Genomic DNA, 17,487 nt, shown 5'->3' with positions numbered 1-17,487 from the left:
TGTAACTCATAATGAAATGAGTCATTACAATGAATAATTGCGCCGTTGTAATAATGATAAACTTTGTTTGCTGTAGGAAGAAGAAGACACCAGCTTGTCTGCCCACGTTTAAGGCAAACAAGATGCCAGTCACACTCATGACAATGGTAAATGGAATGGCATTGAAAGAAAAGATACATTTTTAATAGGGCTGTCAAACTATTTAAATAGTTGTAAGTAAATAATCTTTTTTAATCACATTTTTCATTTTTAATAAGTAGTGGTACGAATCTTTAGGCACCTTACATTCGATTACAACTACAATTCAGGGGCTACGATTTGATTATAAATGCATTATCTATTAATCTCTAATTATTATATTGTATATTATATTATTAATATATTGTATATTATTATATATCAAAATGTATTACATTTATCTATTAATAATATTACTAATATGTCCACAAGACTCCTCCTTTGGCTACTGACTAATACTACTGTATGCAGTTTTGTATCGTTTTTGGATTAGTGTGCACAGCAAAGATATTTACATACAGTACAGGCCAAAAGTTTGGACACACCTTCGCCTCATTCAATATTTTCATGACTATTTACATTGTAGATTGTCACTGACGGCATCAAAACTACAAATGAACACATGTGGAGTTATGTACTTAAAGGCCTACTGAAATTAGATTTTAAACGGGTATAGCAGGTCCATTCTATGTGTCATACTTTATCATTTTGCGATATTGCCATATTTTTGCTGAAAGGATTTAGTAGAGAACATCCACGATAAAGTTTGCAACTTTCGGTGCTAAAAGAAATGCCCTGCCTCTACCGGAAGTCGCAGACAATGACGTCACCCGTTGAGGGCTCCTCACATCCTCACATTGTTTTTAATGGGAGCCTCCAACAAAAAGTGCTATTCGGACCGAGAAAACGACAATTTCCCCATTAATTTGAGCGAGGATGAAAGTTTCGTGTTTGAGGATATTGATAGCGACGGACAAGGGAGAAAAGAAAAAAAAAGCGATTGCATTGGGACGGATTCCGATGTTTTTAAACACATTTACTAGGATAATTCTGGGAAATCCCTTATCTTTGTATTGTGTTGTTAGTGTTTTGCTGAGTTTAATATTACCTGATAGTCGGAAGGGTGTCTCCACGGGTGTCTTGACGCACAGTGTCTCAGGGGAGTCGACGGCAGCTATGGACGGTACAAGCTCAGCTTTTCTCCGGTAAGAACTGACTTTTTAACCACAATTTTCTCACCGAAACCTGCTGGTTGACATATGGTAGGGATCCATGTACGTTTGACCGCGCTCTGATCCATAGGAAAGTTTCACCTCCAGGAATTTTATACAAGGAATCACCGTGTGTTTGGGTGGCTAAAGGCTAAAGCTTCCCAACTCCATCTTTCTACTGTGACTTCTCCAATATTAATTGAAAAAATTGCAAAAGATTCAGCAACACAAATGTCCAAAAAACTGTATAAGTATGCAGTTAAAGCAGACGACATTTAGCTGTGTGTGTGCGTAGCGCTCATACTTTCTAAAAACCTGTGACGTCTTGCATACACGTCATCATTACACAACGTTTCGAAGACGACACTCCCGGGAAATTTAAAATTGTAATTTAGTAAACTAAAAAGGCCGTATTGGCATGTGTTGCAATGTTAATATTTCATCATTGATATACAAACTATCAGACTGCGTGGTGGGTAGTAGTGGGCTTCAGTAGGCCTTTAACAAAAAACGGTGAAATAATTTAAAACAATGTTTTATATTCTGGTTTCTTCAAAATAGCCACCCTTTGCTCTGATTATTTCTTTGCACACTCTTGGCATTCTCTTGATGAGCTTCAAGCATACCTGTGAAATGAAAACCTTTTTAGGTGACTAACTCTTGAAGCTCATTGAAAGAATGCCAAGAGTGTAAAAAAAAGTTTGTATATGATGATGTAAAAGCTTAAATAGATGGATAGAAGACTATACGGGCTGTCTGGAAAGTGAAAAAATATATACATGTCCCTACTTGGCAAACAGGTATATTTGATTTATTTTTTGTGCCCTCTAAAACCACAGAGTGTTCAGACACTTTGGCCCCGGTCACCATAAACTTGCAGCTCTAAGACGTCTTTAGTCCGTCTCGTCATCATATTGCCGTACCGTGTGGATATTATGGTCTCTCCTGACTTATTAATCTACTTGCTACGTGCCTCTTCTTAGCTTACTACTCTCTGCTGTAACGCGGTTCCTATTAGTCTTCTGTTGAAGTGTACGACTCATTTATTATTTTCTTGTTTCACTACTTCACATTTAAGCGAGTTTTTGCGCCCAGTTGGCATAGCTTGTCCTGTCCTCCATGTGTGTCCGCTCTAACCCAGCTAACACATAACATTAAAAGAACGTTAGCTCATAATTCTCTCTCGGTTAGCTAAAACCAAATCTAAAACTAATGTATAGAGAACATAAGCATTAATGCCACATTTTAGAACAGTCTGTATTACTTAATTTAATATTTGTACATAATCAATGTTTAGACATTTGTCCATTGATCCATGAATCGCCCTTGTTCTAATCATGATGCATTGGAGAAATAATCATTTTTTGCACTAAATATGTGTACCTTAAACGGATCAATATCAAAATGGGACTTGAAAAATGTGTTTATTTATGCAAACGTATAAAAAACATCATGCTTTTTTTTTTTTTTTTTTAAAAGCTCAAAACAAAAATGGACAAACACTCTTTTACAAAGATATTTTTTCACACGTGCTTACCACTTGTGACACAGGCTCACTTTAAAACAAACCCGACGTAATTTCCGGTCTGTAAACCACTAATTTTTTTCCCTCACACTTTGAACCCTGCGCTTTATAAAATGCTGATAATTTATGCATTTTTTCCGAGTTCGCAATGCTGCCAATAAATTTAACCTTTTCACATCAGACCAATGAAATTGCCGAGTGGGCCAAAGTGGACCAATTAAATTATTCAGATGAAATCAAAACACACTCACATAATAATAAAGTCAGCCATTAGCTTGTTATACTCAGTTCATCATGGAGAAGACACTAACAAATGACAAAAATTATGAACCTGGCCATCGAAACAAAGAAAAGGGCACTGCACAAAACTGAAATCCACAACCTGAAGGTCCGACTGCCGCGTGCCAAAAAAGAAAGCACCAGCCCAAAGGTGACTGGCCTCAAGATGGAAGTGAAAGTGAAAACGAGGTCGATGAATAGCCAGATGAAGAAACCTGGAGTCCCCACCACTCCGACACCAAAGACGACGATCCAGGGGCCCCAGCATGCAGGAGGACAACGACCAAGAAGACAGCCTGTATGCTTGTCAAGGCACTATTTGTGAATGAACACTAGCACGTGTAAATATTTCACGTTTTAATGTCAACACTTGCAGCTTATAGACTTGTGCAGCTGATTTATGTACAAAATAAAACCCGTCCAAAAATTAAATGGATGTTCCTTATAATTAGGTGCGCTCTATTGTCCAGAAATTACGCTACTATAAATGACAATTTTTTTTAAATTGTCTGGGTGTGTGCGCACCTCTCATTGAACAATATTGATTAGTCTTAAAATTAGGGAGTGCTGATACACATTTGGCCATTACGGTCTAGAGTTAGCTAGGTGTAGTTGATCAATGGCGGCTCTCCAGTGGGATCTGCCTCTATTGGGAGAGGGAGTGGGCAGCTAACTGCTAGCATTTGAGACACGACTTGCTCAGGTGATGACTCAAATGCGTGAATTGCGTATAGCTTTGGTCTTGTTGAGAGAACCACCTGAAAGGCTTTAGGGCTAACCTTGTCAATCAGTGAGCACATTTCTGCTCTGTACTTGTGGCTGCATCGCCGGTGTGTGGTTCTGCACACATTATTCTCACGTCAAAAAAAAATTGTGCGATTAAAGGAAATTAGCCTTAATTCATTATTACGACGTTACCTTTGACAGCAGTAGTTTTTAACAACACCTGCGTTTGTGCAAACATTTATTAATCTGTATTGACCGATTTCACCAGTTGTGAGCAGGGATGTGAGTAACCTTTTACAAAAAAAGAGAAAAATTAGGGAAAAAATAGAGGAACTTTTATATAATTTCTCCCCTAACGCCAAAAGAAAATAGTGAAAATCAAGTCTACATTTCCTGCAATTGGGTGCATTTTAAACTATATTTTACCTCATCCAACAACCTCATGTAAGTGTCTTTTCGACCCTTACATGTCTCATGTAATGTAACACGGATTTTTTTGTTTTTTTTACGAGGTATTTTCCTAACATTATTATCATTGAAAATGTAATGTAAAATTCTAAAATGTTATGACATGCATGACAAAGACTCAGAAAACATTTCTCCTTTGACAACTCTATCCGGTAGCCACGCCCCCTTGGGTAATATACCTCCGGTGTTGTGACCTCTGTTTACGTCTATCATGTCAAAAATACATCTTCTCACTGGCTACTAATAAATACTCTAGAGCAGGGGTACCCATACCTTTTGACTCGGGAGCCGCATTGGGTAAAAAAAGTCAGGCGAGCGTCCCGAATTAAGTCACGTTATCGATGGGAAAATGCATTTTTAGACAATATGATTTGCCTGAGTGACTAAGAGACCCCGAGAGTAACAAGCGGTAGAAAATAGATTAGAAAGGACACTTTTTTTTTCTTCAATTGAGACTTCCCGTGGGCCGGATTTTGGATGCTGGCGGGCGGAATTTAGCCCGTGGACAGTAGTTCGGGGACCACTGCTCTAGAGCAGTGGTTCTAAAATGGGGACGCCCCTGGGGGTACTTGAAGGTATGCCAAAGGGTACGTGAGATTTTTGGAAAATATTCTAAAAAAAAAGCAACAATTCAAAAATCCTTTATAAATATATTTATTGAAAAATACTTCAACAAAATATGAATGTAAGTTCATAAACTGTGAAAAGAAATGCAACAATGCAATATTCAGTGTTGACAGCTACATTTTTTGTGGACATGTTCCATAAATATTGATATTAAAGATTTTTTTTGCTAAGAAATGTTTCGAATTAAGTTGATGAATCCAGATGGATCTCCATTACAATCCCCAAAGAGGGCACTTTAAGTTGCTGATTACTTCTATGAGTAGAAATCTTTATTTATAATTGAATCACCTGTTTATTTTTCAACAAGTTTTTAGTTATTTGTATATATTTTTTTCCAAATAGTTCAAGAAAGACCACTACAAATTAGCAATATTTTGCACTATTATACAATTTAATGAATCAGAAACTGATGACATTGTGCTATATTTTACTTCTTTATCTCTTTTCTTCAAACATTAGGGGGTACTTGAATTAAAAAAATGTTCGCGGGGGGGTACATTACTGAAAAAAGGTTGAGAACCAGTGCTCTAGAGTAACAACTGGTTTGGAACTAACAGTGTTTGGATCGTAATTATCCAAATATGATTAGCGGAAAAGTACATCGATGTCAACGTTGTATCTCGGAAAGCGAGACGAGGCAACAACAAGTAAGCTAGCTAGATAATGCTAATTACGCTAACTAGCCAGCTTGTTTCGGTGTTTCTGATAGTCTCCCTGTCCTGTAATTCACTGCGGTGTTAAAAGGGAACTACACTTTTTGGGGGATTTTTGCCTATCGTTCACACATGGCGACAGATGGATTCTTTTTTATCCATCCATTTTCTACCGCTTATTCCCTTTTGGGGTCGCGGGGGGCGCTGGCGCCTATCTCAGCTGCAATCGGGCGGAAGGCGGGGTACACCCTGGACAAGTCGCCAGGGCCAACACAGATAGACAGACTACATTCACACTCACATTCACACACTAGGGCCAATTTAGTGTTGCCAATCAACCTATCCCCAGGTGCATGTCTTTGGAAGTGGGAGGAAGCCGGAGTACCCGGAGGGAACCCACGCATTCACGGGGAGAACATGCAAACTCCACACAGGAAGATCCCGAGGCTGGATTTGAACCCAGGACTGGAGGACCTTCGTATTGTGAGGCAGACGCACTAACCCCTCTGCCACCGTGAAGCCGATTCTTTTTTAATGCATTCTAAATATCAAATAAACATTAAAAAAAAAAGTCCACTTACAGCGGCGCCAATGGGAGGTCCTCTATTCTGCCCATAAAATCCAATAAATAATCATTCAAAAAGCGCCAACAATACCCCATTTACATTTCGTGACTTGAATATTGACCAAGTATTAGTGATATTGTTATTATAAGCGCTAATGCAGATGAACTATTTATAGCGGCGACGTAATCACTACCATGTGACCCTATGCTTACGTCATCGAGTGGTCTGCTGTTTTCCCTGCTCCCTGTATGTTTATTCTAGATCATAAATCATGCCTCTCACCTAGAAAGTAGATGGCTGAGGATGAAGTTGGTACACTTTGACAGTCTTTTAAAACCTGGTAAGAACCCAAAGAGAGGCTTGGTCCCCCCAACCCCCCACCCCATTTGTTTGTAAAGATTATGAGTCATTTTTTATCCAAACGGAAATATATGAACATCCTAGCAGTCAGCATCCTAATAACAGCAGACCTTATACAGTAAGATGTTTTACTATTTAATTTTACATTTGTTGGCTCTCAAGTCTGCAGTGAGAAGAAACCAGTGATGAACAAAAAATAAATGCAACATTGTGATGGGTTTTCTGAAATGATCAAAATATGTAAATATTAAACAGTATTAAAAATGTGCCCATTACTACAATAAATATACACTTGCATAATGTATATCATAATTGAGGTGTTTGGATGTTGTTTTTTTTAAGAGTTTTATAGGCAAAATTGAGCAGGCTCCATTGTAAGTGGACTTTTGATCACATTTATTTATTATTTAGAATGCGTTAAAAAATAACATCCATTGTCATGTCTTTCATTATGATTGAGACAATAGGCAAAATTTAAAAAGAAAATTCAGTTCCCCTTTGAGGCATGAGGAACAGTGAGTACCTGCGGATGTTATCGTATTTTTTTTGACATTTCATTTCAAAAACCTAGAAGTGATAATTTGACGCGTAAATGAATGTTTAAAAATGCAGAGTTCCGCGTTGTTGCGGACATTTCACATGCCTGGGAGTGAACAGCCGTCATTGTTGTGACTCGAAGAGCGAACGGAGGAGACAAGTAAGTTAGCTAAATGGTTAGCGAACTGGCGAGATTGATTCAGTTCTGATCATCTACCCTTTCTGAAACTCACTGCGATTAGGCAAGAGGAAGAGCGAGTACCTGCAGCTGAGGTGAGTGTTCAACAAATTTTGTTTAGCTTCTGTTTGTAATAATATTTTATTATAAAAACGCCAAAGTTATATTTTGACATGATAATGAATGTTTAAAAATGGTGATTTCACATGTCTGTATGAGGAAAATGTGGTTGGGATGAAAACTGGATGGAAACTCACTGGCCGGCGGAGCAGGAGGTGGAGGTGGTGGTGGTAGTGCTGGTGCTGGTGCTGGAGCTGGACTGGATTCTGGCAAGGGAGCAGAAGATCCCACCGGAGTCTGAGCCTGTGGAGGTGTCGGCAGGATTGTGACAGGCCCAGAAAGAGGGAGGGAGGAAAGGAGTTGTGAATCAGGATGCAGGGGAGCTGGGGGCTCGGTTAGTGGACTAGCAAGCAAAGTTATTGCCTCCACCACAGCAGGACTGGGGGCATCAGCGGGTGGAGACGGAGAAGAAAAGCAAGTAGCTAGAGGCTCAACAGCAGCAGGAGGAGGAGGAGGGGTTGCTAGTGGTAGAGGAGGTTCAAAAGCTGTAGGTGACGAGGAGGGGAACACCATGTCAATGATGGTGGGTGCTTCTACCTGCATGGGTTGAGGAGGAGGAGGAGGTGAAGGTTCTGGTACGGTCTCTGGGGGAACTGGTGGAGGAATCGAAGGGGGAGGAGGTGCAGGACTTGGGACGAAGGGGGTTGCCCTGGATGGTTCTCTCATTCGGTTGATGACGCCCTCAGATAACTGGAAATCAACATTTAATTGTTCAAGTTAGGATTTATGCACGCAACAGTACATCATTAGCATAAATGAGATTACGTCTTTATGGTGAAGTGACTCCTGCCAACTCAAGTCTTATCTGATTGACCAAAGCCTCTCTTTTCTAAATTTAAACACACTCACTTTTAAAGCCTTCCTTATGAACGACATTGAAGCTCACGCTAAATTACAAGTTGTGTTTTTAATATTGTTGCAACAATAGGTGCAGTCATGATCTCATAATTAAAAAGGAAAAAATATCAATATATTGAAATACTTTTCTGAACAATATAATATAGAATTTTTTAGGTCATGTTTTGGTCTGATTGCACCTCTACTGCACAAAGTGTGGCTGTACTGATATCTCCCTGTGCAGAGTATTGGTGAGATAGGTGGCACACGATGTGGACATTTAAGAAGTAGACAATATTATCCATCCATCCATTTTCTACTGCTTATTCCCTTTGGGGTCGCGGGGGGCGCTGGTGCCTATCTCAGCTACAATGACATTTAAATGTCAGGAAACATGATTTATTTTCTGTAAAACTGCAATTCATGGGATCGCATCATATAATTTGCATTGTTTTACAAGGCTTAAATTAGCTTACAATTCACCAGCCTCCAATACGAATGGTGGACGATACTGATGGTCGATACCAGACTAGAAGTGTTACCTGAAATCTCATAATCATTGAATCATTTTGTCATGAGTGCAAAACTTGGAGGGGACTTTGACATTTTTGCATCAAATAAAATATAATGAAAACACTAGAGCACTCCTGTTGTATCTAGAAACTTGGACCACTGTTAACAAAATAGCAGACCATTGCATTGGCATTCTAACATCTTAAAGGACACCGGACACTTGTATTTTGTATTAGACAGCTGTTTTCTTCTAAAATGTGTAACTCTGACCAAAGAAATAGACCAAAATCAGATATCAGTTTGGTATCAAACAACAATTTATAATCAGAGACTTGCGAATAAAGAAGCTGACTTCTAGTTTTTTTTTTAGAATCTGCTTGTTAAATAAATTATTATTGACATCTGATTGTCATATAATTCACATTTTTACTGGCGTATTTTAGGCTGTAGTTGTGAACTATTTATTATTTTATTGTGACTCAAATATTGTGATTTAATCGTGAGGTTCTGGCCAATACCCAGTCCTACTTTTTATACTGTACACCCATTTCAAAGCAACCATTGCATGATGTTACCAGCAACTTTCTTTAAAACCGTATCAGGTTTAATACAATTAAAAGGCGGCAAAATATGTAAGCGAGTGAAATATTCATCCTGGAGGATTTTCCTTCCGTACCGATACGGAGTAAAATTCAGGCTGGTAATGGCGATGTTGATTCGATACAGACACTTTGAGCAAATATACTTAATGTGCCTGGTAAAATAAATTGATAAAGTAATAATTTATTTATATAAAATTCACGGGCGGAACAAATGACGGCGCTAGTCTTCTCTGAATCTTGTAATGTCTCCAAATAGCCTACAAAAAAAGGATATACACACTTTATGTTTCGTATTACGGAGTGACTTGTTTTATTTGCCCATCATTTTTTTAAACAAACAAATGACAGACTGAATGACTGAGCACAGCACAGTGTGCTGCTGCGCCTGTATATCACATATTTACCTTGGCGGAAGAAAAAGTAGTTCCCACCAACATGTTGTCATATAGACAACATCTCAATGGTTTAGTTACTCTATTTACAATGTTCCTGTTAATGACACATTATCTCAAATAACTAGAGTATCAGAAGTGTTGATAATTTGGTTTGTGAAACAATATTAGAGCATCTGATATCGGCAGTATCATTATTTCAGTATGGATAATTGATTATTTCAATTATATAAATTAGACAAAAAAAATCTAAATATTTTATAATTTTTCCTCAGAATTTTCAACTAACTTGAAGTGTTTTGTCAAGAGTAATATTTGGGGTATGTACATTTTCAGATTGTGCTTGTTCTATTTTTTGCCGAAGTAAAACAAAGAAAACAATCTGTTGTTGTGGTTATATTTTTAAGTTATTATGCTTTGTTTCTAACCTTCCGGCCCACATGGGAATAGACTTTCCTCCATGCGGCCCCTGTGCTACAATGAGTTTGACACCCATGCTTTAGACCAGGGGTCACCAACGCGGTGCCCGCGGGCACCAGGTAGCCCGTAAGGCCCAGATGAGTAGCCCGCTGGCCTGTTCTAAGAATAGCTCAAATAGCAGCACTTACCAGTGAGCTGCCTCTATTTTTTAAATTTTATTTATTTACTTGTAAGCTGGTTTGGCTTTGCTCAAGATTTTTAATTTTAAGAGAGTCAAAACTCAAATAGAATTTGAAAACCCAAGAAAATATTTTAAAGACTTGGTCTTCACTTGTTTAAATAAATTCATTATTTTTTTATTTTGCTTCTTATAACTTTCAGAAAGACAATTTTAGAGAAAAAATACAACCTTAAAAATTATTTTAGGATTTTTAAACACATATACCTTTTTACCTTTTAAACTTCTTCCTCTTCTTTCCTGACAATTTAAATTAATGTTCAAGTATTTTTATTTTTTTTATTGTAAAGAATAATAAATACATTTTAATTTAATTCTTAATTTTAACTTCTGTTTTTTCGATGAAGAATATTTGTAAAATATTTCTTCAAACTTATTATGATTAAAATTCAAAACAATTCTGGCAAATCTAGAAAATCTATAGAATCAAATTTAAATCTTATTTCAAAGTGTTTTAAATTTCTTTAAAATTTTTTGTTCTGGAAAATCTAGAAGAAATAATGATTTGTCTTTGTTAGAAATATAGCTTGGTCCAATTTGTTATTTATTATAACAAAGTGCAAATTGGATTTTAACCTATTTGAAACATGTCGTCAAAATTCTAAAATTAATCTTAATCAGGAAAAATTACTAATGATGTTCCATAAATTCTTATTTTAAATTTTTTCAGAAAGATTCGAATTAGCTAGTTTTTCTCTTAATTTTTTTCGGTTGAATTTTGAATTTTAAAGAGTGAAAATTGAAGAAACTATGTTTAAGAATTTAATTCTAATTTTCTTTCGTATTTTTTCCTCTTTTAAACCGTTAAATTAAGTGTTTTTTTCATAATTCATTCTCTACAAAAAACCTTCCATAAAAGGAAAAAAAATGTACGACGGAATGACAGACAGAAATACCCTTTTTTTTTTTATAAAGAGATTTATTTATTAAAGGTAAATTGGGCAAATTGGCTATTTCTGGCAATTTATTTAAGTGTGTATCAAACTGGTAGCCCTTCGCATTAATCAGTACCCAAGAAGTAGCTCTTGGTTTCAAAAAGGTTGGTGACTCCTGCTTTAGATGTTCAGACATATACTAAACTGATGGTCTATGATCAAATGTGAATAAATATTTCCTATGCTATAGGATGTGGGCGGGGCATTGTGCCAAACTTTGATCTGATGGTTCCCCACAAAACACAAGATCTTAATACCTCGGCTCCACAAGTTCAGATTTTGATCATAATTGGTACAAATTATGATGATAATGATGACACCCTAAAGTGCTGGATTGGTCAGTAATCATTTGAACCTATTCATGGTGGTTGAAGGCTGGCAGTGAATACGAATCCTTGCCATCTTTAATTAAACTGTAATTGCGCCACTTTAGATCACTGCTTCTCAATTATTTTCTGTTACGCCCCCCCTAGAAAGAAGAAAACATTTTGCGCTCCCTCCCACCGTGATTATAATTAGTATAATTTGTATATATAATTATTATAAGTACACCTCTGCTCAATATTGTATCTTTTTTAACATTAAACAAAAGAATAAAAGATTAACGTACAACAAAAAGTAACTATTTACCTTGTTTTTTTAGACTATAACAGAAAATATTTAAAATGCATCAATCTGCCTGGAAAAAAAACAAAAGCATTCTTATTTAAACCGTAAACATTTTTTGACCGACTATAACCATTTAATACTGAAATATTAAATAAATATAATACATAGTACTTCATTCTTATTGATCAGCAACATTAACTCAGGGGAACCCATCCATTTTCCATCCATTTTCTACAGCTTGTCCCTTTCGGGATTGCGGGGGGTGCTGGAGCCTATCTCAGCTGCATCCGAGCAGAAGACGTGTACACCCTGGACAAGTCGCCACCACATCACAGGGCCAACACAGATAGACAGACAACATTCACACTCATGTTCACACACTAGGGACCATTTAGTGTTGCCTAGATGCATGTTTTTGGAGCAGGAGCACAATGACCAAAAACAACTTCAATCTACAAAACAAAAATTAATAAAGCAATTTGTTCTTATTGTTTTTTCAACACAAAACAAAGTCAGAATTAATGGCTACAATGAGCACGTATCGGCGGTATCAACAGTTCAGTATGGATAATTGAGTATTTCCATTATATACATTAGACAAAAAAAAAAAATATTATATATTATTTTCTTGGAATTCTAACATAATAAATGCCACAATATTAGCCACCAATGCACAAATAAAGAATATATTAATATACTTCAGTCTTCTTAATATTAATCACTTCTTGAAAATCTTGCATACAGTGTCGGTATACCGCATAAAGTGTTTGAATGGAGTATTTTAACGTTGCGCTGCGATATTAATTAGACATACCAATAAATAAATCAACTATCTGTGTTGGCCCTGTCATGAGTTGCGACTTGTCCAGGGTGTACCCCGCCTTCCGCCCGAATGCAGCCGAGATAGGCTCCAGCACCATCCGCGACCCCGAAAGGGACAAACGGTAGAAAATGGATGGATCACTACTGGAAGCTTCATTCATGGGTACAAAGAGATTGTGAGTGTCGTCACATCATCATTCCCATGACATGTGCATCACTTAGATTAGATTAGATCAGATTAGATTAGATTAGATTAGATTAGATTAGATTCAAACACATTGTCATTGCACAGCACAAGTATAGTACAGCGAAAAGAAGTTTGGCATCCAAGCAGAGTGCAAAAAAAACAGTAAAGTATGTACAGGTGGAAGAGTGGTTAGTGCGTCTGCTTCACAATACGAAGGTCCCGGGTTCAATCCCGGGCTCGGGATCTTTCTGTGTGGAGTTTGCATGTCCTACCCGTGACTGCGTGGGTTCCCTCCGGGTACTCCGGCTTCCTCCCACTTCCAAAGACATGCACCTGGGGATAGGTTGATTGGCAACACTAAATTGGCCCTAGTGTGTGAATGTGAATGTGAATGTTGTCTGTCTATCTGTGTTGGCCCTGCGATGAAGTGGCGACTTGTCCAGGGTGTACCCCGCCTTCCACCTGATTGTAGCTGAGATAGGCGCCAGCGCCCCCCGCACCCCAAAAGGGAATAAGCGGTAGAAAATGGATGGATGGATGTACAGGTGATTAAATAGGACAGTGTTTTTCAACCAGTGTGCTGTGAAATACAGTGTGGTGTGCCGTGGGAGATTATGTAATTTCACCTAATTTGGTTAAAATATTTTTTTTACAATCCAGTAATTATAATCAGCAAATAATGTGCCGTTGTTCAGTGTCTGTACTGTCTATAGCACGGCAGAGTAACCATGTAATAATCCTCCATATTAGTAGGTAGCATCAGGAAGCTAATTGCCTGTCGGGAACACATGTGTGAGACGACGATGGTTTGAAGTGATCCCAATATGCACCCGACAGCGGGAGGCAGCGTGAAGGTAAAAAGGTATCTAATGGTTGAACCAAAAATAAACTAAAGGTAAGTGCCACTAAGAAAATGCATTAAAGCCTAAGGACGGCTACGCCGAACGAAACTAAAACTGAACTGGCTACAAAGTTAAAAAAAAAAAACAGAATGCTGGACGACAGCAAAGACTTACAGTGCGTGGAGCGGAGACAGCATTCACAAAGTACATCTGAACATGACATTACAATCAACAATGTTCCCAAAAAAGAAGGATAGCGTCCGCACAACTTAAATAGTCTTCTTTTAAATTTTTGGGATTTTTAATTGATGACCACTTGAGTTTTAAAGAGCACATTCAGTATGTTTTAAAAAACTGAAACTTTTACAGGGATTTTATTATAGAAACAAGTCTTGCTTTTCTTTTACTGTGAAACAGAAATTGGTGGAAACAACCTTTTTACCTGTTATTGACTATGGAGATGTGTTGTACATGAATGCTACTGCTGGTTGTCTCCACAAGCTGGATAGTGTGTACCATGAATTGATTAACGTGGACCCCGACTTAAACAAGTTGAAAAACTTATTCGGGTGTTACCATTTAGTGGTCAATTGTACGGAATATGTACTGTACTGTGCAATCTACTAATAAAAGTATCAATCAATCAATCAAAAACCACGGGGCACTGAGATTTATCACCACCTGCGCTCCCCTCACTCACCATAGTGTCTTATACTCAATGGTTAACTGGACATATTTATGTGCTCGACGCCTCAATCATTGGTATGTTTTCATCTACAAAACCATTCTTTGTATCACTCCATCTTATCTATCTTGTCTTTTAACAAAAAAACAAGGAAGTCACAATCTGCGATCAATGAATCTTCTTCAATTAGTCATCCCCAAAGTAAGAACTTAACTGGGCAAGAAAGCATTTACCATGAATTGATTAACGTGGACCCCGACTTAAACAAGTTGAAAAACTTATTCGAGTGTTACCGTTTAGTGGTCAATTGTACGGAATATGTACTGAACTATGCAATCTACTAATAAAAGTATCAATCAATCAAAGGTTTTCGGCACTGAAGGCTTGGAATAAAATACAATCGAATAATCAACTTCAAACCCTTGTTACATTAAATGAGTTTAAAGCTTATGTGAAAGGATTGCAGTCTACCTTGTCCGTATGCACATGTGTCATATGAGCAAGTTTTAATGTTGTAAATGTGATGTTTTATGTGCTGTTTACTGTTTTTATTGTAACCTTGCTGCTGCCCTCTTGGCCAGGTCTCCCTTGGAAAAGAGATTTTTGGTCTCAATGGGATTTTACCTGGTAAAATAAAGGCTAAATAAATAAATAAAAATACATTGATTGCTAAAACAAAGCAGGTGCGGGGAATAACGCTCATAGGAAGACATGAAACTGCTACAGGAAAACACCAACAAAACAGGAAAAGCCACCAAAATAGGAGCGCAAGACAGGAACTAAAAGATAAAACACCAAAAAACTCCAAATAAGTCACGGTGTGATGTGACAGGACGTGACAGTACACCTACTTTGAGACAGTGTCCTGGGTATGACCATTTTCTACCGCTTGTTCCCTTTTGGGTGTCGCGGGGGTGCTGGTGCCAATTCAAAGGCCTACTGAAATGGGATTTTCTTATTTAAACGGGGATAGCAGGTCCATTCTATGTGTCATACTTGATCATTTCACGATATTGCCATATTTTTGCTTAAGGATTTAGTAGAGAACATCGACGATAAAGTTCGCAAATTTGGTCGCTAACAGAAAAGCCTTGCCTTTACCGGAAGTAGCAGACGATGACGTCACCCGTTGACGGTTCCTCACATCCTCACATTGTTTTTAATGGGAGCCTCCAACAAAAAGAGCTATTTGGACCGAGAAAACGACAATTTCCCCATTAATTTGAGCGAGGATGAAAGATTTGTGTTTGAGGATATTGATAGCGGCGGACTAGAAAAAAAAAAGAAAAAAATCAAGTTTAAAAAAAAATACGCGATTGCATTGGGACGGATTCAGGTGTTTTTAGACACATTTACTAGGATAATTCTGGGAGATCCCTTATTTTTCTATTGTGTTGCTAGTTTTTTTAGTGAGTTTAATAGTACCCCACGGGTGTCTTGAGGCCAGTGTCTAATGGAAGTCGACGGCAGCTGTATGGACGGCACAAGCTCAGCTGATCTCCGGTGAGAAGCGACTTTTTACCGCAATTTTCCCACCGAAAACTGCTGGTTGACATTTGGTCGGGATCCGTGTTCGCTTGACCGCTCTGATCCATAGTAAAGCTTCACCTCCGGGAATTATAAACAAGGAATCACCATGTGTTTGTGTGGCTAAAGGCTAAAGCTTCCCAACACCATCTTTTTAAATTTGACTTCTCCATTATTAATTGAACAAATTGCAAAAGATTCAGCAACACAGATGTCCAAAATAATTATGCAGTTAAAGCAGACGACTTTTAGCTGTGTGTGTGCGCAGCGCTAATATTTCCTAACATTCCGTGACGTCACGCGTACACGTCATCATTCCGCGACGTTTTCAACAAGAAACTCCCGGGAAATCTAAAATTGCAATTAAGTAAACTTATAAGGCCGTATTGGCATGTGTTGCAATGTTAATATTTCATCATTGATATATAAACTATTAGACTGCGTGGTCGGTAGTAGTGGGTTTCAGTAGGCCTTTCAGCTACAATCGGGCGGAAGGCGGCGTACACCCTGAACAAGTCGCCACCTCACCGCAGGGCCAACACAGATAGACAGACAACATTCACACTCACATTCACACACTCGGACCAATTTAGTGTTGCCAATCAACCTTTCCCCAGGTGCATGTCTTTGGAAGTGAGAGGACGCCGGTATACCCGGGCATGCAAACTCCACACAGAAAGATCCCCAGCCCGGGATTGAACTCAGGACTACTCAGGACCTTCGTATTGTGAGGCAGACGCACTAACCCCTCTACCACCGTGCTGCCCAAGATGAGGACTGTATAAAGCTCCTTCACACACCTGAATCTATTTTGAGGAATACAATAAATATTTGACAATAGACAACTATTCGACTGAAATAAATGAAGCATGTTTGCATGATAAACGCGAATAGTAACAATTTCCTTCACAGTTACAGCATGTTGCACTTTTTGCACACTAGTGTGCGGTCAACTCACCCGAATGCCCTTCACCACAGTTACATTCTCGTTGTCGTCCGACTCGTACGACACACGGCGGGTACTGTTATTGGCTCCCATTGTCAGACCGAAGGCCCAAAACGAATCAACTATCTACATGAATTACGGAACACAAACATCCGCGATAGTTTTCGGATAGTTTGTAAGCGTTTAGAGTTGTCACAGGCCTGAACACTGCTTTTCTGGTTTGGTAGGATGACGTCTCTGAGAACCCACACGTGATTGGATAGTAGGTGTATGGCAAGCCTATATCAACGATTTCTATTGGTCAGCTTTCCATCTGTGTCCGAAAGTCTTAAAGAGCTAGGGTCGCAACATATCATTTCCTCCCATTCATTTTCCATCCATTCATTTTTTTACTGCTTGTCCCTTTTGGGGTAGTGGGGGGTCGCTGGAGCCTATCTCGGGTAGGCGGGGTTGACCGTGGACAAGTCGCCACCTCATCACAGGGCCTCTCATTCATTTTGTAAGCAATTAATAAGAGCACTTTACAAAAGTTCTGCACATTACAAGAAATATCACATATTAACCCAAATTTTACAACACACAGATAGACTATTTTAGACTGCTTTAGACCAGTTTTTTTTTCTTTGATTGATTGAGAATTTTATTAGTAGATTGCAGAGTACAG

General features: G+C 38.3%; 1 protein-coding gene across 2 annotated transcripts in view; it reads right to left on the bottom strand.

Moving 5' to 3' along the window:
* chchd3a (coiled-coil-helix-coiled-coil-helix domain containing 3a) overlaps positions 1-17,078 on the bottom strand; it is a 139,649-nt gene extending 122,571 nt beyond the window's left edge. For both annotated transcript variants that reach the window (XM_061912245.1, XM_061912246.1), the window contains exons 1-3: positions 16,836-17,078; positions 7,806-7,958; positions 7,406-7,511 (exon numbers count right to left, since the gene is read on the bottom strand). In XM_061912245.1, the coding sequence (XP_061768229.1) occupies positions 7,406-7,511; positions 7,806-7,958; positions 16,836-16,916 (340 nt within the window). In that variant the 5' untranslated portion in view covers positions 16,917-17,078. The remainder of the gene's footprint in view (positions 1-7,405; positions 7,512-7,805; positions 7,959-16,835) is intronic.
* Between the last annotated feature and the right edge of the window lie 409 nt (positions 17,079-17,487).

The sequence above is a fragment of the Nerophis ophidion genome, linkage group LG10, assembly GCF_033978795.1.
Source record: "Nerophis ophidion isolate RoL-2023_Sa linkage group LG10, RoL_Noph_v1.0, whole genome shotgun sequence".
Classification (NCBI taxonomy): domain Eukaryota; kingdom Metazoa; phylum Chordata; class Actinopteri; order Syngnathiformes; family Syngnathidae; genus Nerophis; species Nerophis ophidion.
The sequence above is the reverse complement of the archived record's forward strand: the minus strand, read 5'-3'. Positions and strand labels throughout refer to the sequence as shown.